Source organism: Myxine glutinosa, chromosome 7 (assembly GCF_964187855.1).
Source record: "Myxine glutinosa chromosome 7, kmMyxGlut1.1, whole genome shotgun sequence".
NCBI lineage: Eukaryota > Metazoa > Chordata > Myxini > Myxiniformes > Myxinidae > Myxine > Myxine glutinosa.
In genome coordinates, this window is record NC_136267.1 from 40,730,974 (window position 1) to 40,753,141 (window position 22,168).

The window sequence follows — 22,168 nt, forward strand, 5'->3', positions numbered from 1 at the left end:
GGGATGATTGCCCTTGGGATAAGGAAGAATTGATTAGTTTTTGGTGAAGCTCAGGATATTATTCCCGATCCAGGAATTTTTTGGAGGATTTTTTTACCATTGGAAGATAGGGCTCATTTTTTTTAACATTATCTTCTATATATTCTATATTTAACATTGTGATATGAAAATAGTTTTCATATTTGTTGCAAATGTAGTTTAAACTCGTGGTTATGTGTTAGAGCGGTGTATTTTTTTAGCAGCGTCGTCTTCAATGTTCATTTTTTTTTTCTAATAAAGACATATTCTGTCATTTTAAAACCACCAAAGTGTGTATTAGGTTTCCCCGTTTCATAAAATGTATCGTTTGATATGTATAATGCTTTAAAACTGTTTTTTTTTTTTTTACCTCAGAAGAGATATCAACATTTAGCTCAGCGAATGTCATTCGCGGTGTCAGTATTTGATGAACTTATAAAGACTTAGTTCCAGATTTGTCAATGGCTGAGGTGTATTAACAAACGAATAAAACAGATTTGGCAAAATTCCAACTTTTAAAAAAAAGATCGCATATTCACCCAGGGTTGTGAGAGGCTGAAGAAGAAGAAACCTTGCATGGGCTTCCCAGACCAAATAAATAATTCTGGTTCTGGCTCTGCGATTTTCAGGTTTATTACTCCTGCTAGGGAGTAACACATTCGATCGTGTCCGTCCGTGTGTGTGTGTTCGTGTGTTTGTGAACAAGATATCTGGAAAAGTTCTGAACGGATTTGGATGAAAGTTGGTGGGATGATTGCCCTTGGGATAAGGAAGAATTGATTCGTTTTTGGTGAAGCTCAGGATATTATTCCGGATCCAGGAATTTTTTGGGGAAATTTTTTTGGGAATGATTTTTTCTGTTTTACTGCATTAAAGCTTTTATTCTTATTCTTAAATGATGTTTTTCTCCTCTAATTCCGAGATATATCAAAATAAATTATCTTACAGTTAGGGCCTACTTTCTTTTTCATTTATTGTTTTGGGGAGAGGGGATGTTAAACAAAACGTATTATTCCAACTTGACCCACGGCGGGAGTATGCGCTCTACTGAGTGGCGTTCTAGTCACCAATTGAGACAGACACTTGGTTTGTGATTAAGAAACATAAAATTTCATCATGACTGAAACATTCTATCAAACCTCCTTATTAACTGCTAGCTTAAAACCAAGCAATACAGACATTATGTTTTATGGTCACCCTGCCATATGTGAGCTAAGAAACTCGTACCTTATAACGGCCACATCGGCATGATATTCAAACCATGTAACGAGAGATGAGACCATAGCAGACATTTAGATAACTCCCGTGGCCTAGAATCAAAAAGAATTAAAATCATAACAACTTTTGCTTCTTTCCCCCGTCACATGTCCAGTGAAATCTTATTAAACCGTGGAATTCTGCAATTGCGGATAGGAAAGACTGCAGACAATGGAGGCGGCACGGCAGAAACGTGTTTCACTCTGCATTTCTCCTTGGCCCAATGAAAATATGAATCAGCTCGACAAACATGATGAATGTCCCAAGTGTAGGGGCAAATGCAGGAACGTAGGGAAAGTTGACGGCACTCAGCTGCCAGACAAAAACAGCTCCCTTCCCATATTCCCAAATGCCTATTCTAAAATGACTCCAGTGAATAGGGAACGGTTTCAAAACATCTCAAGAGGAGGCCCCAATATGCCAAATTTAATGTTCCTCATCTGCGGCTTATTCTGCATGACGTAGTCATTTGGGCTTCGGTAGTCTTTACGTCAGTACGCGTGTCATCCCAGTTAGGTTAATGCAAATTATAGCAATGCTGGCCAGGGAGAAGGGTAGAAGGAATGAATCAAGAATATAAACTATCAAGAAGGAAAGTGCGTTGAGGAAAAGACAAACTTGAATGATCCATTGTTAAATTTATACACCTCAAACTGGGGTGCATGTATTTGCTCCTCGCACTCACCGATACATGCCTGCTTTGTGAGAGTACTCTGAAAGCCAACATGGCAGCGGCACTGGAAAGTGCCAGGAGTGTTCACACAATCTCCATGTACACAAGGGCTGCATGCACATTCATCTACATCTGGAACATGGTGAGGTTGGGGTGGGGAAAGAAAGAATATTCCAGGGAAAATTACATTTCCTTTATTTTATCGCACTTAAGAGCCTTACATGTTAGAAAGATAAATACCGGAACATATTACATGAAACTTAAGAAAGACAAATCGATGTTACATACAGAGAGGAATTGCGTAGCACTTATACACATCATGATCGAGAAGCATTTTTAGAAACCTTTTATTGTAATTAATTTCAAAGCTATTATTGGTTAGATCCTTCTGTCATGAGAAAACAGAGAAGAGTTCAACAATACACAAGTATGACGCTATCTTTGCCACAATGGTCAGGATTGATACCAATGACCATTATTATTAGGAAATCATTTTTTTGTGTAAAAAGCCAAAATCAAGCTTCTCAAAAATTGTAATTCACTGTGCCAACAACGGCTCTGTGCATATACATTGCCTGTTTTCTGTGATTACAAAAACACTTTCCGTGAGAATCCAATTCTTTTGTAGAATTGGCCAGGAATGAATGCAAGCTGGTCTGGAACAATATATATAATATATATACTAGTGGGGTCACCCGTGGGAATCCCACGGGCATGGACGTGTGTGACATTTCGACATATTGAGTTAGATGCTGCACCTGTTTCACAATAACACACACACACACACACACACACACACACACACGTACACCGACACACATACACATATACACACATATACACATACACACACATATATACACACACACACACACACGCAAACACACATCCACACACACACACACACGCACGCACACGTACACACACATGTACACCGACACATGCATATACACATACACACATATACACATATAGATACACACACATGCACACACATACACATATACACACACAGACACATACACACACACACACGTACACACATGTACACCCACACACATGCACACACATATATATACACATACAGACACACATATATACACATAGACACACATATATACACATACACACATATATACACACACATAAACACGTGTACACACACATGTACACCGACACACATGCACACATATGCACACACATATATATATATATACACATACACACATGTACACCCACACACACACATACATACACACACACATACACACACACACATACACACACACACATATACACACACACACACACACACACACACACACATATACACATACAGACACACACATATATACACATGCACAAAAACACACCTACGTGTCACACTAAATAAAAGTTGTAGGCCCGGGACGTGCCTAAGAGGAGGAGGGTGCAGTGTTGCGGATATGAGAACTGTATATTTTTTTTGATTGTGTGAATTGTTATTATTGTTTATTCTGCGCCCCCCTGCCTCCGGAGCTGTGTAAAGGTGAAAGGGCATCCCATAATTAGTCCACAAGCATACACGTCAGCCAAATAATAGAATACCCCTGTTTGATAGTTATCTCTTATTCTGTGTTTTAGGGTAAGGCTGTGTCTCCCATTAATTGAAGTACTCCATTGCACCAGTGAAAGAGAATAGATCCCCTTTCATTCCCATCCCCAAAATCTCCATTTCCTGTTACATCCCCTCTCGCGATTGCCAATATTACATCCCCTCCAAAACCACCATTGAACATGTGCTCGGGTCGGGGAAGAAAGGCGTGCCCGCCCGTCGTCATCAAGGGCGGAGCCAGAGGGTCGCGCGACCAACCAGGGCCGAGGTGAGCACCCCGATGGGCGTGTCCTGAAGGCCGGCGGCTTAATCGCCGGAGGCGTTATAAAAGGCGCGCACGCAAGAAGCAAGTGAGTTGGTCGTCAGTGGTGGTCAGTGGTGGTCAGTGGTTGGGTTGGTCGTGAGTGGGTCGTCAGTGGTGGTCAGTGGTTGGGTTGGTCGTCAGTGGTGGTCAGTGGTGGCGTTGAGTGGTCAGGGGTTGCGTTGGTTGCGTTGAGTTGTCGGTGGTGAGGAGACACCAGGGCCAAGAGAGAGAAGGTTCAAGGTCAATTACCAGCAGTTGCGCCAGAGACGGCAGACGCGCCCTGAGGTGAGCCAGAGAAGCAGCTTTGGCTCCACAAGCAGCGTTGACTTCACCAGGCAGCTTCAACCCGTTACCCCGCGGGGACCAGATAGCGGTGGCATCGGTGGCCGTCGAGGTCCAGCCGACGTCCCGTGCGGGATCAAGCCCGAACCATCTGCCCCAGCTGAACCTTCCCATTCCTCCTTCCAGCATTCATTCCTTTCCTCCACCCTTCTTGTGTACGTGAGTTTGTTCTGTGTGTCTTGTCCCTGGGTATTTAATTAAGTCTGTATAAGCTAGTATTTGCACTGTGTCACCTGCGTCTTATGTGTTGTAAATAAACGTGACTGCTTGCTTTTTGCTTATGTGTGTAAATAGTAAATAAATTCAGTAGTATTTCCAAACCTTTCTTTGCCTTCGTCTTCCTCTTTGCATTCGTCGTTTTAGTCTTTTCCCTCATTGAGCAGCCGCGGTGCGATCCGGCCAACGTTTGGGTGGAATCGGGTTCTAATCGGGGAATAACTGTTCGGTCGCGGAGCCTTCGCTCGGCAAAGTAACATCTAAACCGCGATCAGTAACAATTGGTGTCGGGAAGTGGGATTGGACCCGAAGCGCGCTTAACGCGCTCAAAATTATAAGCTGCCGAAATTGTGTTTTAAAGAAATAAAACCCGAATTTTGAAATCGCGCCATGGCTGGTCAAGGCGACGGGATGCCGGTGGGTGAGATAGAGGAGGGGTTAGGAGTAACCCAGGATCAAATGGAGGGGAGCAATGAGGAGGCGGTTGAGGGAGTATCAGACGCACAAAATGGCGTCCTCGCGCATGTGGGTGTAGCGGCACCAAATTTTGCCGCACCCGCGACCGTAGCAGCGCCAGTGGTGGATTGGAATCTCTTTATGATCCAAATGAAGGCCCTTATGGACAAGAATAGTGAGCAATTGGAAGCCAAAATGGGGAACCGGATGGATGCTAATAGTGAGCAAATGAGGGCTGATAGTGAGCGATTGGGTGAGCGATTGGAGGGCCAAATGGGGGTAATGAGGGACGAAGCGAGGGGTACCGGTGAGGGATTAGACAAGAAATTTGAGGGGTTAGACAATGGGATAAAAGAGGTGAAAAAGGGGTTAATGGGGTTAGAAAATAGGATGGAAGACAAATTGCGGGAAATAGGGGAACAATCTGCCAGGGAAATCAAACGAATGGGGAACCAGATAGAGGAGGTGCAAATCGGGTTAGAAAGTAAACTGGATGCTCAGAGGGATGAATTGGGACAGATGAGGGTGGCATCTACAAGGGAGATGGAGGAGATGAAGGAGGAGATACGACGAGGTGTGAGTGAGGAGGTCTCGGGGCTACGCGAGGAGGTAAAGCGAGGTGAGAAGCGTATGGAGAAAGAGGTGAGAAATAATACGGCAAAGTTACAAGGGGGAATAGAAGATCTGACGGAGGAGGTGGAGCAGCTGACAGAGGGACAAACGGAGTTAGTGGAGCAGGTTCAAAGGAACACTGCGGTACTAGGAGGGTTAAAAGCGACACAAAGAGACATCAAGGAAGACTTAATAGCGACACAGAGGCAATGTCAGATGGTACGTGAGGGACTGACAATGAGGGTGGACGAGGTGACAGAGATAATGGAGACAAAGGACCGGCAGGTGAGGATGCACATAGAGACGGTCACGGTAGCCTTAGAGGACGAACTTGAGGAGACGCACCGGGAAATAAGAGAGGTGAAGCAAAAATTAGAGGAAGTGGAAGAAGAGGTGAGTGAAATTAAGAAGAGACGGACAGAAACTAAGAGGGAGATAAAGGAGGAAGTAATGGAATTGGTACAAGGTCTGTGCTCGAATCATGATGTGCTGCTCACTAACCAAATAAAAAGTTTGTAGGTGGCAAAAGAGGTGCGGAGACGAGGTGCCAAGGTGAGTGGCGAAATATTCGGCAATGTATATGATGTGAGGAAAGCTTCAGTCGGCTTGGGGATTGGTTTGGATCCGGGTGTTCGTGAAAGGCCGTTGGTGAAGTGTGCGACAGGTCTGGTGTGCAAAAAAAGAGGTGTGCGAGAATGTCCCACCATGGGGTGTGTGAGGAAAAAGTGCGCGCCGACCAGTGAGTGTGCTGTCGAGAGTGAGTCGGTCGTAGCGCGTGTGCGAGGGGGTACATGGAAGCGCGGTGTGGTGAGTGTTACGGAGGAAGTAACGAGAGAGTGTACACCTGTGGTGAGTGTTACAGAGGAAGTAACAAGAGAGTGTACACCTGTGGTGAGTGTTACAGAGGAAGTAACGAGAGAGTGTACACCTGTGGTGAGTGTTACAGAGGATGTAACGAGAAAGTGTACGCCTGTGGTGAGTGTTACAGAGGGTGTAATGGGAGAGTGTGCACGAGAAAGGTGTGTAACGGACAGGTGCATGAGGAAAGAGTGCGCTGTCGAGAGTAAGGGTGAGTGCGTTGTCAAGAGTGGTGGGGAGAGTAGTGAGAGTGACACGGAGCGTGAGTTGGTTGTGACAGGTGAGCGAGGATGTACACCTGGCATGGAAGGATGCACACCTGGAATGGTAGAGCGTGTGTGGGAATGCACACTTGAGTTGGTCGTGAGGCACGTGGTTGGGTGTGCGAGTGAAAGCACACCTGTGATTGTCACAGAGGAGGTGACCGAGGAAGGGGCGCGAAGAGGTGTGTTGGTGAGGTGTGCGAGCGACGAATGTGTGCCAACGTGTTCGGTGGTCAGGTGTGTGACCAAGTCTGTGAGCGGAATGAGAGTACCGAGGTGTGTAAGGAAAGGTACGAGGAGCATGGGAACAGCTGGAGGTATGAGCAAGAAAGGGGTAGCGTATGCGTGTAAGCATCCAGGTGAGGCATCGACGGTAACCGGGTTAGCGGTTAGAGCGACTTATAGCCGAATCGGGCCCTCGGTGCGTGCCGGGCTTCGCGTGCCGCGAGAACCAGCGGGGATCCGAGCCACGGCGGGTTCGAAAGGACCGTCGTATGCGATCCACGCTGTGCCTCGCTTGGAACGGCCGCGTCCGGGCTCCACTAGGCGGAGCGGGCAGCCCGATAGGAAGGGTCGTCATGGCGACCACTTTTTATTGAAACGTTCCGGCAGGTCGAGATCGGGCAATTGGATGGCTCCGCGCCGAGGTGGTGCGTGGGATCTCGGCACGGGTAAGCCCCCGTCCCTGCACCGAGTGCCGGACGCATCCAGCCGCCGGCACCAAAGAACCCGCGTTCATTGCTCGGCTGTACGAAGCCGAGCTTTGGAAGGGAATTGGCGCACCGAGAGGATCTAATAAGTAGACGGGTGATGAGGATAGTGTTTTGGCCCCGAAATTAAAAAAAAAAAGCAAAATGTGATGATGGTAGAGTGATTGGCAAATTTTTGATTTATTGAATTTGGACGAACAAAATTTCTAGTGAGAGACCCCCGATGTGGTGGGATGGCAAATCCACCATCCCTCACAGACGGTGGGGCAAATGCGCACTAGCTTATGGGGTTTATGGCAGTGAAAACTAGCCCGGGTGGGTTAGGATATTGTGTGTAGGGCCCTAGAAGATGACATTAGGTAACGTTAAGATTAGTTAGTGACTGATACCTGTAGTGGGGACGCAGGTAGATTAGTGTGGATGATAATGACGTGGGAGCGCAATAGTTTAAAGGGACGACTGGGAAGCGCAAGTTTCAGAGGGGAGTAGTTAGCTGAGATGGTGCCGTGTGTTTGAGGATTGAACAGGTGTGATTGAACAGGTATGATTGCACAGGTGTGCAACGACAGGTGAATGGAGGACAGGTGTATGGAATAAATGGTATGGAGTATTGGAATGGATGGTCGTGGAGTGAGTATGGTGGAAATTGTGCAGTGGAGTGGATGGTGCGAAGGTGTGAATGGGGGAAGGGTGGACCCCATCACGAATACCCGGGGCGGGTAGTGTAAGTGTTAGGTAGAGGGTATAGGTAAATTGTGGTTGGATATTGGCATCTGTGGTGCGAGTGGAAGAATGGTATTTGGATGGGTGCATTAGTGTTGTGGAAATGGCTGGGCGTGTAGCCTGTTAGTGTGTGTAGTTGGTTTGGGCACTCCACCACTGTGAGGATGTCGGCCAGGTGAGGCCGCAGGTGGGCTCTGGGAGCCGGTAGTTGTTGTGGATGGGGCCCGAGGATCCGGAGGACGGACCCGGGTAGCCCAGTGCCAGAGGGCACCGAGTGGGGTGACAGAGCCAGGAGGGGCCTTCCCAAATTAGATAGGTTAGGTAAGGAGCTAGGTAAGCTCGGGTGGCAACTACAGTGGTGGAGGTGTGCAGGTGGGTAGACCTGCTGGGAGAGCTACACGTCACAGCCCAGAAATTGTGCGAGGGCACCGGGAGATGAATCGGGGGAGTGAGACCCCAAATTGAGAAGCACCACAGTTTGGTCAATGGGAATTGGTTGTTAGAACCCATAGTGTAAGTGGCCAATGGATTGGCAGGGAAAGACCCCGGGTAGTGTAAAGTGTGTTAAAATCATTTAGAGGATAGTTAGGATGAAGGATCTCCTCGCACCATCTGCATCCACTCACCTGAGGTGACAGGAACTCCACACCATGCCATGTTTTGATTATTTTTTACTGTGCAAATGTTTGGATTGTGAGACGCATCATGACGTGGGTGTGACATTGTGCTTGATGTTCCATCTCTTCCTCCTTATGAGGATTGATGATGAATTGGGTGATGGCAAATTTTGGTTAGAGGGATTGTGGTGACGAATTTGGTATAGAGGAAATATGGGGAGACGTGACAGTAGCGACGGATTGGTAATGTGTAGATTTTTGTACATATGGGGTAAGGGCAAGGGTAGTGTAGGTGACAGGGGGGTGACGTACGGTAGGGACGAGCTTTCTCACTTCGCCCTCCGTACGCATTTCGCCTTGCATTGCCTTATTGATGTGTACCCTTGTGACCTTACCCCTCGCTCAATTGCCCCCCTTTTGTCTCCCACATGACCTGTGCGCCATTGGGTGCCGAGGGGAGCGTGCGTGGGTCGGCCATTGGGCGCCCGAAATTCCCAGAACCAGCTGTCTGCATCGATGCACCACATTATGGACCACATGCCTGTGGCCGAGCACCACTGATGGACCCCATGGGTTGGGGCATGGCCCCTCTGCTGCAACCGGCCATGAGGGCCCGAAATCTTGCTGGCGGACCTTGGCCACAGGGCACCGATGCCCCACAGGTGAACCACACGTAGTCGGCCCTGTGGGCCATAAATAAAGAAAATAAAAAGGACACATTGGGCACACTTTATTGCAAATAGGCCGCCAGTAAGAAAATGAAAGAATGACAACATCTGGAAGACCAAATAATAATAACCAGCAGAGGGAGCCGAAGAGCAAGAGATCACCTGCAGGGTTAGGGGTTGTTGATTTTATTTTTATTGAACATGCATTGAACACTGATGAACTATGGTGACTGCACCGATTGGTGCTTGAGGGTGCTTGTATTGGTGCGTTTTTGGGTGCTTTCATGGTGCATTGATGCAGAGCAGACTGTCTCCCCCCCAGAAAGAACAATCACAGGTCCTGGGTTAGTTTTGTAAATAAAAATAGCGTCATTGTAAATAATGCTCCCCACCGTCAGTGTGTAGTTTGAAGACCATTCCGCAATTCGGTTAACTGTGGGCGTAAGTCTGTTAGGCAGGGTGCAATGGAGCAGCGGGACACATTTATTTATGTTTTAAAACTGTCGCACTCAGGGTCAGGTTAAAAGTAGAGGGAACTACACCTACGTGTCACACTAAATAAAAGTTGTAGGCCCGGTATGTGCCTAAGAGGAGGAGGGTGCAGTGTTGCGGATATGAGAACTGTATATTTTTTTTGATTGTGTGAATTGTTATTATTGTTTATTCTGCGCCCCCCTGCCTCCGGAGCTGTGTAAAGGTGAAAGGGCATCCCATAATTAGTCCACAAGCATACACGTCAGCCAAATAATAGAATACCCCTGTTTGATAGTTATCTCTTATTCTGTGTTTTAGGGTAAGGCTGTGTCTCCCATTAATTGAAGTACTCCATTGCACCAGTGAAAGAGAATAGATCCCCTTTCATTCCCATCCCCAAAATCTCCATTTCCTGTTACATCCCCTCTCGCGATTGCCAATATTACATCCCCTCCAAAACCACCATTGAACATGTGCTCGGGTCGGGGAAGAAAGGCGTGCCCGCCCGTCGTCATCAAGGGCGGAGCCAGAGGGTCGCGCGACCAACCAGGGCCGAGGTGAGCACCCCGATGGGCGTGTCCTGAAGGCCGGCGGCTTAATCGCTGGAGGCGTTATAAAAGGCGCGCACGCAAGAAGCAAGTGAGTTGGTCGTCAGTGGTGGTCAGTGGTGGTCAGTGGTTGGGTTGGTCGTGAGTGGGTCGTCAGTGGTGGTCAGTGGTTGGGTTGGTCGTCAGTGGTGGTCAGTGGTGGCGTTGAGTGGTCAGGGGTTGCGTTGGTTGCGTTGAGTTGTCGGTGGTGAGGAGACACCAGGGCCAAGAGAGAGAAGGTTCAAAGTCAATTACCAGCAGTTGCGCCAGAGACGGCAGACGCGCCCTGAGGTGAGCCAGAGAAGCAGCTTTGGCTCCACAAGCAGCGTTGACTCCACCAGGCAGCTTCAACCCGTTACCCCGCGGGGACCAGATAGCGGTGGCATCGGTGGCCGTCGAGGTCCAGCCGACGTCCCGTGCGGGATCAAGCCCGAACCATCTGCCCCAGCTGAACCTTCCCATTCCTCCTTCCAGCATTCATTCCTTTCCTCCACCCTTCTTGTGTACGTGAGTTTGTTCTGTGTGTCTTGTCCCTGGGTATTTAATTAAGTCTGTATAAGCTAGTATTTGCACTGTGTCACCTGCTTCTTATGTGTTGTAAATAAACGTGACTGCTTGCTTTTTGCTTATGTGTGTAAATAGTAAATAAATTCAGTAGTATTTCCAAACCTTTCTTTGCCTTCGTCTTCCTCTTTGCATTCGTCGTTTTAGTCTTTTCCCTCATTGAGCAGCCGCGGTGCGATCCGGCCAACGTTTGGGTGGAATCGGGTTCTAATTGGGGAATAACTGTTCGGTCGCGGAGCCTTCGCTCGGCAAAGTAACATCTAAACCGCGATCAGTAACAATACACATGCACAAAAACACACACACATACACGCACACACACACGTACAGACAAATGTACATCGACACACATGCACACACATACACACATATGCACACACACATATATATATATATATATATATATATATACACACATACACACACACACACACACACAGACATATATATACACACATACACATATATGCACGCACACACACACACACACACACACACACACACACACACACACACACACACACACACACACACACACACACACACACACACACACACGTCCCACATGTATATATCCCACATCCCACATCTATATACAATTATACATGTTTAAAGTGTACGTGCCCTTCTCCCCTCCCCCGCCCGGCAACGCTGAGTACTTCTGCTAGTAACTAATGAAATAAAAACGAAGAAAGATCTCTGGGTAATTTCCTGAAACTTGGTGAAATTAGCTGAAATTCGCTGAAATTCGCTCGGTGTATCGGTGAAATATTTTATTTGGGCGGTGTATAATTGCTTCGAACGAAATATCTCTAAGCAATTTCCCGTCTGTGTTTCATGTCCATGCACACGTGAAATGGAGTTTGTTTTTGCACACGTGAAATGAACATGTGAACCTTTACTTCCGGATAATAATGTTGAATGAAATAAAAACGAAGAAATATAGTGGGGTCACCCGTGGGACATTTCGACATATTGAGTTAGATGCTGCACATTCATTTTTACAAAATGGTTACTGGCAAGTCATCAGATCCAGAAATGGTGTAATGAACACAATTTATTTATTTCACATAATATGTGACCCCTCACTCCTCTCCACCTGACACTCTCCTCTCTCCACCTGACACTCTCCACTCTCCACCTAGCACTCCTCTCCTCTCCTCTCCAATCCCTCACATTCCTCTCCTCTCCAATCCCTCACATTCCTCTCCTCTCCAATCCCTCACACTCCTCTCCTCTCCAATCGCTCCTCACTCGCCTCTCCAATCGCTCCTCACTCGCCTCTCCAATCGCTCCTCACTCGCCTCTCCAATCGCTCCTCACTCGCCTCTCCAATCGCTCCTCACTCGCCTCTCCAATCGGCTTTCCCCGTCTCGTTTCTCTCGTTTTTCTCCCGTCTCATTCTTTTTCTTGCTCCAAATCGGCCCGTCTCGCCCGTCGGCCCGTCGGAATCGGAAATCGGGCCGTCTTGCTTTCTTGCTTGCGCGTAAATAAATTGTGTTCATTACACCATTTCTGGATCTGATGACTTGCCAGTAACCATTTTGTAAAAATGAATGTGCAGCATCTAACTCAATATGTCGAAATGTCACACACATCCATGCCCGTGGGATTCCCACGGGTGACCCCGCAAGTTTGCATTGACGTTCGTCGATGGACTCGTTCGCCCGTCTCATTCGCTTTCTTGCTGCATCCTGTTCAAGTCTGCGTTCTTCATCGACCGTCTCATTCATTTTGGAAATAGAAGTTTCCACGCAGCGCATGAATTGTCGCGATCCTCAAGAGGAAGTGTCTCATAATCATCAAATGATAAATGGCAAGTAAATTATATTGTGGAAAATTAAAGATTTCAAATAAACCTATTTAAAGTGTATGCGCACATAACTAATAAAAAAAACGAAGAAATATCTCTCGGTAATTTCCTGAAACATATTTTACTTCCGGCTAATAATGTTGAATGAAATAAAAACGAAGAAATATATGTCGGCATCATTGTTGACGTTTTTGTGACGACTGTCATCAAACGAAAAAGTAATATACCTTAACGGAAAAGCAAAAGTGAATTTTTAATATATATCGACACGTTGCCGTCGGTCATGTTGGGCGGTGTATGATACACCATGACGCGATTTTTAAAAATATATCTCTGCATTTTCCCACGTGTGTGGAATGTTTGTGGAAAATTAAAGATTTCAAATAAACCTATTTAAAGTGTATGCGCACATAACTAATAAAAAAAACGAAGAAATATCTCTCGGTAATTTCCTGAAACACATTTTACTTCCGGCTAATAATGTTGAATGAAATAAAAACGAAGAAATATATGTCGGCATCATTGTTGACGTTTTTGTGACGACTGTCATCAAACGAAAAAGTAATACAGTATATCTTAACGGAAAAGCAAAAGCGAATTTTAAATATATATTGACACGTTGCCGTCGGTGTCATGTTGGGCGGTGTATGATACACCATGACGCGATTTAAAAAAATATATCTCTGCATTTTCCCGCGTGTGTGGAATGTTCTCAATTATTGCTGACACCGAGTCTGAAACCATCGATAAAAATGAAATCATATGGTGAGTTAGATTGGAGATAAAGGCGTGAGAGAGATTGAATGGCCTTGAAGTTACAGGCGTTTGAGAATTCATTTCGTTCTATCAAGGGCAACTTTCATTGGATTTTCTTCCCGTTTTTTTTCAACCGAGTCTAAAACTATGTTAGCGACTGTGAAAAATGAAATGATGTATCGAATTTGATTTGAAATAAAACTGGGAGAGAGAGCAAGACACCACGGGCCTACAAAACAGGCCTCAAAGCTATGCGAGTTAATAAAATGGTGGATATTTGTTTATAATTATATGAAGCCACTCCCAGAATGGGTGGAGCTATGGGTGGAGCTACTCTGCAAACCGAGTAAGCCACACCCCGGACAGACAGACAGAATCATCTACGGCTATTATCTATATAATAATACCGTAAGGACTCGACTTTGTTATCCCTTTTACGCCGCACCCAGTGACCCGATGCCCACGGCACTAATGCATTTTCCATCTACGAACCGCGCTCTTTGTTTATCACGTACAGCCATACTCGAAAAATCTGAATTCGCCGACTTTGGGACCCAAAAGCATCCGATTATCGGCCGATATGACGCCATCTTACGACGCCATCGTATTGGCGTCTGCTGGGCGAAGGCGATGCGAGCCGTCCGCTGATTGGACAGTCGAGTGGTGTGATGGGTGGTGTGAACCAAATGGTCTTTTTATTCCCTTGAACATTTTAAATTAGGATATATAAGGAAACGTCTTTATCATCATTTTAATAAAGTTAAATGGAGTGACGTTGCAATACTCGGGGTGCGTTGCATAAATCCTCGTAACTCAGAGAGGTATAGCAGGTGGCGAGACGTAGGGAAGCTTTTTTATTCCCTTGAACATTTGAAATTAGGATATATAAGGAAACGTCTTTATCGTCATTTTAATAAAGTTAAATGGAGTGACGTTGCGATACTCGGGGTGCGTTGCATAAATCGTCATAACTCAGAGAGGTGTAGCAGGTGGCGAGACGTAAGGAAGCTTTAAGATAACGAGCTGAAAACAGACGAACGATATCCCTTCCGTGGATGTTCCACGGGTTTCACGTCTTTATCGTCATTTTAATAAAGTTAAATGGAGTGACGTTGCGATGAGTGAGTTGTACTTGTATACGAAGAGATAAAAGGATGGCATTGACTTCGAGACGGTACGTGATAGTTGGCTGCGGCTGGCTGATGCTGCGTTTTTTTTCTAAGTGCCATGGATGCTGATGGACATAATAAAGGTATCGGCTGATCTCTCATCGTAATGTTACCCGATGGAAATTAACTGTTTCTTTGTTTGTCATTTCCTGTGCAATAATGTCAAATTGATGTCAGACATCCTTTTCTATTGACAGCTGCTCTCCTTTTCGATGGCATCGTCTATTGATATGCATGTTCTTCTTTCATATAATTTTACACATTCACAATCAGTATTTCAATTCTTGCAGACATTGGAAAGGAAGTTGACTCACAGGCCAACTCTCTGGCTCAATCACAGGCCGACGCACAGGCGATGTAATTGTGAGTAGCATTTTTGCACAAGTGAAAATTGATCTTTCTTCCTAACTCTTACTCGGACAAGCAAATCCCCTATGCCATCCATAATGGTACACTCTATCCATACACCACATCCTCCCTTCCGTGGATGTTCCACGGGTTTCACGTCTTTATCGTCATTTTAATAAAGTTAAATGGAGTGACGTTGCGATACTTGGGGTGCGTTGCATAAATCCTCGTAACTCAGAGAGGTGTAGCAGGTGGCGAGACGTAAGGAAGCTTAAAGATAACGAGCTGAAAACAGACGAACGATATGTCAATCTCTTTCTACACCGAACGGAAATAAAAGTATGAGAGCGGGTAGGCATGGCCTGAGCACTTCAAGCAGAGAGGACTGATTGGACTTAACTTAAAGAGAAAAAATTGGAGCTTAACGGAAGAAGAAGATCCCATGAGCGCTCCCCTATGCCATCCATAATGGTACACTCTATCCATACACCACATCCTCCTTTCCGTGGATGTTCCACGGGTTTCGGCTAGTTATTATTATATATACATATATATATATATATATATATATATATATATATATATATATATATATATATATATATGTTACGTGTATGGGGGTAGGTAATGAAATGCCGTAGCCGAGGTAGAATTGTATAGAGTAGCGTGCTCAATATGCCATGAAGCCACCTCAATGTATTTAAGTTAGGACCGGATGTCTGTGTCAGCGTTATGTGTCTCCATGCGAGGGGTGGAGCTATGCTAATTAGTTAGGGCCTATGGATAAATTCCCAGTGTGTAATTGCTCTTGTGATTTTTCCCTTCGTTCTTAGAAAGCACACTCAGCTTGCCATGCGACCGGCCCATGATCAAAATAACATAATCGCCGACGGTTCCCAGATACTACGACACCACCCAGGCAAAACTTCTCGATGGGTGCCAAGTGTAGCCGTGAGGCCACGCCCCGAAGTACGATTGGTTGGGACGATTCGACGGCGCTCAGTGATTGGAGCGATGGTGACGTCAGAGAGAACGTTTGAGACAGTCGGAGCAAAAAGGGAGAGCACGGCCATTTTCTCTCTCTCTTGGTCCGGGCTCTGGGTACGAGCAGTCGCATTCTCTCTCTCTGTTCCTCGCACGGTAAAAGGTGGTCGCATTCGCATTCACTCTCTCTGTTCCGGGCGTTGGTGAAGATGGACGCATCCCTCTCTCTCTCTTTGTGTTGGCTCATGACGGCTGCGCTTCATTTTCTGTACATTTTTAAACCCGGTTTTTGTTTGAGTTATTTTCTGCAGGTTGAAGACTGCCTGGCGGGATCGCTCAGGTAAGTGCTTCAGCTTCCTCCCCTTTTCCCTTTCTTTCCTCCTATGTGGTAAAGTCCACAATTGAACTGAACGCTTTGGAGTTAAAGGGGTTTGATGGGGATCACTCTCCGGGTTTGATGGGGATCACCCCCTCCTCACCCCTCCTCCACCCCTACCTTTTTTTAACCTCCACCATCTGGAATGGACAGAGGTTGTTTTCACCGCTGTCAGTTTGTTTGCGTGCAGGATATCTCGAAAAGTTATTGACGGATCTAGATGAAATCTGGTGGGCATGATGAGTGTGTGAAATGGACGAATTGATTTGAATTTTGTGAAAATCCGAATCCGGATATGAGAATTATTAATTTTTTCAAGTGATTCTTCACCATTGAGAGATAGGGCAACAATGGTATATCAAAAGGTTGTGGATGGATTCGGCCGAAACTTAGTAGTCATATTCAGAGCGTGACAAGGAAGAATTGATTCGATTTTGGTGAAGATCCGAATATGGATCCAGATATGATAATTTTAAAAAGTGATTTTTCACCTTGGAGCGATTGGTCTAAAAACGACCTATACTAAAACCACCGTTTAGAGGCCATTTTTCCCCGCAAAGCGGGGGTTGGCCTTTTCGGGGACCGTGGTAGTTGTTGTTTTTTGGTCCCCTTTTTGAAGCAATGTTTTACGGCCGGATGCCCTTCCTGACGCCAACCCTTTTTTCCGCCTTCAACGACAAACAGGGAATTACCAGTGAACTGGTACTCAATTAGCCGACCTCGGAAGGATGACAGGCTGAGTCAACCCCCCTGGCATTAATTCGGCGATCGACCGAGATTCGAACCCAGGATCCTAGGATCCTAAGCCGGCACCCTAGCCGCTAGCCCAACACCAGGGATCAAACGCATCACCAGGGATCAAACGCAAACGCAAACGCATAAAAACGACCTATACTGTAGAATGATATTTCAAAAAGTTGTGGATGGATTCGGACGAAACTTAGTGGACAGGTTGGGTTTGTGACAAGGACAAATTGATTCGATTTTGATGAAGATCCGGATCAGGATCCAGATATGATAATTATTTAATTTTATAATTGATATCTATTCACCATTGAGTGATAAGGCTAAAAACGATACATAGCATTTTATCTCAAAAAGCTGTGGCCGTTTTATAACTAAACTTGGTGGATGAGTTGGTGAGGCGACAATAAGAAACCGATTAGATTTTCGTTCAGGTCCGAATCCAGATCCGGTTTATCAGTGGGATACAAAACGTAAACTTTTCAACCTGGCGGAGGTATATGCTCCCTACCAAGTACCTTTCTAGTCTGTCACATGATCGTTGTGCGAGATATCATTGGACAATGCACAATCCCACGCATCTTTTTCTTTCACACAGCAATGAATCCAAGCCACGTTACTTTTCTCCTCTAGCTCTGTGTTAATTCCTGATACGAAGTGTTTAGATTTGTTGTAAAATATTGTCATTTTACATGACATTTTACATCTTTTTAGCTAAATATTGTCAAGTGAAAAAAATAGAAGACGAATACAAATGACTTGAATAAGGCTTGATGGTAGATTTTGCGATCTTCGAATATGTAACCTCAAGTAAATCCCGCCATAAATTTTTTCTGGATCCGCCCCAGTATATAGAGACATAACAAAAGTAAATAGACAACTTAAAATTATTCATTTCATCTGTATAACGCATCTTTACTCAGTAATTTGTATTAATATTCAACTATTTCTTTGCAGAAACGAGTTCCTGGGTCTTGCACGACAATTAACTATGCCTCACACCCAGGAAGCACACAAACTTTCCGATTTTCAAAGAGGACGAATTATTGGCCAATCGGAAGGTGGAGTCAGCCAACGTCAGATAACTCAGAACCTTGGCAATCCGCTTTCTATGGTCAATCGGGTGATGTGCAATTCACCCGCGAAGGCAAGAAATCGACATCTTGCCATTCTGGTAGACCTGGACCCTCAGAACGGTGTCTTCGAGCTGTCAAACGGTTCATTGAGAAAACTCCCTGTTGTAAGGCAGCAGATGCTGCAGAGGAGGTCCAAGTTAGCTCAAGAACTGCCATGCGGTACCTTCATCAACTGGGCTACTATGGGAGAGCAGCTAGGAGAAAACCTCTTCTTGGACTAGCCATCATTCAAAGGAAATAGAAGTGGTCTAACGAGATGGCGAACAGACCTTTGGAGTTTTGGCAAACTGTCATTTTTTCAGATGAGTCCCAATTTGCTCAATTTTCTGACAGTGGACACGTATAGGTCCGGAGACTTCCCAGTCAAGAGTTTTCATAGAGAAATTGTGGTTTTTCAGTGATGGTGTAGGGAAAAATCTGGAGTGCTGGTCGGTCAGAGTTTGTGGAGTGTGTTGGCAACATCAACTCTACGATATGCATTTCTATCCTTGAGGATGGACTTCTCCCTGTCTTGTCCACTGGTCAGATGGTCAAAAACAATACTCTGTTCATGGAAGATGGAGCTCCATGCCACACTGCAAAAAAGGCCAAAGAATGGCAGGACAGAAATGGGATCAAGCGACTTCCATGGCCAAGTCATTCTCTTGACATGAATCTCATTGAGCACCTCTGGGCCATATTAGATCGAGCTGTGCGGAAAAAGTCCAGGAAACCAACATCACGGGCAGAATTGCTAAACCTTTTGCATGAAGCCGAGGCAGAAATCCCACAAGAGAAAATTTCGGCACTCGTTAGTTCTGTGCCTAAAAGAGTAAAAGCGTTGAAATCTGCAAATGGCAAATCTAGTGTGTGTATTAAAATGGATCAAATGTACTTCAAATGTTCAATAAATAAATTTCTTTTAAAATCATGGTGTCTATTTACTTCTGTCATATCTGTATGTATATATTGCTCCATCTGGTGCCATTTGAAAAGAAAGCAAATAATGTTTTACACAAAAGAAAAAAAGATTTTGTTTTTGTTTCAGACAATGCCATCATCAGCATATTTACACACCATCATAAGGTGTGCATGATTTAATGCAACACTATTCTGTATCATGGAATGTGCAATGAACTTCTTGAATATATCTTCTTCCGTATGTAGCACAAAGCTGTGGGGTAGCATCATTGGCTGAGGGCTGTGCCGCTGATGCAGTGTCCTCTGTAGGTTAGGGCAGGGATTAAAAATTTGTTCAGAGCGCCGGTGGTAGCTCGCCTACTCTTTATGAAGGACACAGTAGGAGCTTTACCGTCTACCAACTAATGCCGGTAGACATTTTGAGACTTGTAATTATGATAAAGTTAATTTAAGAACAGGGTGTTACAGAATTGGTTTCAATTTCAAAATCCTTTCAATGTTCATATATTTTAAGGATAGCTATTACTATTCAATAAATGACTAGATTAGTGAGGAACACACTTGTGAATAAATGACGTCTGTAATATACAGTGCATTCAGAAAGTATTCAGACCCCTTCACTTTTTTCCCATTTTGTTATGTTGCAGCCTTATGCTGAAATCGTTTAAATTCATTTTTTCCCTCATCAATCTACACTCAATACCCCATAATGACAAAGAGAAAACAGGCTTTTAGAAAGTTTTGCTAATTTATTAAAAAGAAAAAACTGAAATATCACATTGACATAAGTCTTCAGACCCTTTGCTATGACACTTGAAATTTAGCTCAGGTGTCTCCCATTTCTCTTGATCATCTGAGATGTTTCTAGACCTTGATTGGAGTCCATCTGTGGTAAATTCAATTGATTGGACATGATTTGGAAAGGCACACACCTGTCTATATAAGGTCTCACAGCTGACAATGCATATCAGAGCAAAAACCAAGCCATGAGGTCGAAGGAACTGCCTGCAGAGCTCAGAGACAGGATTGTGTCGAGGCACAGATCTAGGGAAACCTACAAAAAAAATTCTGCTGCATTGAAGGTTCCCAAGAGCACAGTGGCCTCCATAATTCTTAAATGGAAGAAGTTTGGAACAACCAAGACTCTTCCTGGAGCTGGCCGCCCGGCCAAACTGAGCAATCGGGGGAGAAGGGCCTTGGCAAGAGAGGTGACCAAGAACCCGATGGTCACTCTGGCTGAGCTCCAGAGATCCTGTGTGGAGATGGGAGAAACCTCCAGAAGGACAACCATCACTGCAACACTCCACCGATCTGGGCTTTATGGCAGAGTGGCAAGACAGAAGTGAAACAATTCAATCTTGGTTTCATCAGACCACAAAATCTTGTTTCTCACAGTCTGAGAGTCCTTTAGGTGCTTTTATGCAAACTCCAAGTGGGCTTTCATGTGTCTTTCACTGAGGAGAGGCTTCCGTTATTATATGGCTTCCTGTCTCCTCCCACCAGAACTTCTTGCAGAGCATTGTCGGGGGTTCTTTGGATCCTACCACCTCTGATAGAAGGAGGAAAAGGTCTCGGGAGTCTGGGGATACTAACAACAACTTTTCCTGGGGTGACCAAAGATGCGCCTCATGGCACATTGTGTGTGGGGGAATTGCAGCTTCCTTCTCCCTTCAAATCTAAGCGAGGGAGCCTCGTTTGCCTCAAACAGGCCTGAACCAACCCTTTTATTTTGTTTTATCTTCCCACATATTCTAATCCTTCTTCTCCTCCTGAGTAGCTGGCAGCTTCTTGAGAGATTATGTGTCCTTAAAGATAGGTCAAGTAGTTTTTATAGGAACAACCACAATTTATTTTCCAATCGGGACATCTTCTTCTTCTTAATAGATCTGTAAATTATCGATGTTTTATGTGCTCTTCCCTAGTTTATTTTAGATATTTTATTGAACATTATTTATCATTCTTGTAGATGGGGATCGGTTACTCATCTGTGCATCAAAAAATTACCAGTGGGCACACACGAGTTATGTTCTCGGCGTGTGTAACCAAATTGAGGATTTGGCGCTTTGTAATTCAAAGTAAAGCCCCCATGCTCAGCGTCTTAGGAGTTCATCTTCGGTGGTCTCACATGGCATGTTAGGGAGACCTAGTCTGTTACACTGGTGTCAGGAGTGGGATCGTTCGCTTCATTAAAATTGCTAATTCAATTTTGGTGGCAGGAACATTTAAATTTGAGTTTAAATTGAGTGCAATTTGGCGTAAAATGTATTCTCTTAAAATTTGGCATTGGGGCGTTTTATTTATAAAATGCCATGGACGAGGATTGGCATTTATGGGATGCTACAGCACCACTGACAGGTGCAGGAAGTGAGTACACAGATGTGATAGCTTCTTCACCGAGTGATATACCGGTGGAAGAACCATTAGAGAGTGAAGAAGGGACTTTCTCTAGCATTAGTAAACAGAGTGGAACAATGCCTTCAGAAGAAGCATAGTATAGAGGGGCGGTGATGAAGATTATTGCAGCCGATGGAAAGACTTACCAAGCAGATGATGAAAGAAATAAAAGAGGGAATGGGAGAAAAGCTAAACAAAAGCATAGTAGGAATAACAGAACAGATGAAAGAACAAATTGGAGGAATAAAAGAACGGATGAGGGAGATGGAGGAATGACAAAATAAAAAGGCAGTCGAGAGTTAGATTGAAATGGATATACTCAAGGAATGCCAAGGATGGAAATTTATTTTGGAAATAAAATTGAAGTGAATCGGAAGCAAATGGCTGAGATTCATGTGGCAGTGAGTCACATTATAGAAAACCAAAGGAATATGAAAGCAAAGTGCGAGCAGATGGCCGGGGATGTCAGGAGAATGAAGATTGAGCGGAGGGAATTAAAATGGGCAGTGCAAGAAAGTGAAAAAAAAATAATTCAACTGGAAGCACCTACATGATGTGAAGGAGTTTGACGACATAATAAGAACACGCATTGGGGTTCCACTGAGTAAGGTG

The 22,168-nt window shown here is 44.9% G+C and overlaps 1 protein-coding gene across 1 annotated transcript in view; it reads right to left on the bottom strand.

Moving 5' to 3' along the window:
• Positions 1–22,168, bottom strand: part of LOC144893056 (fibrillin-2-like) — a 46,553-nt gene that overhangs the window by 15,927 nt on the left and 8,458 nt on the right. The window contains exon 3 of the mRNA XM_078782677.1: positions 1,961–2,080. Coding sequence (XP_078638803.1) covers positions 1,961–2,080 — 120 coding nt within the window. The remainder of the gene's footprint in view (positions 1–1,960; positions 2,081–22,168) is intronic.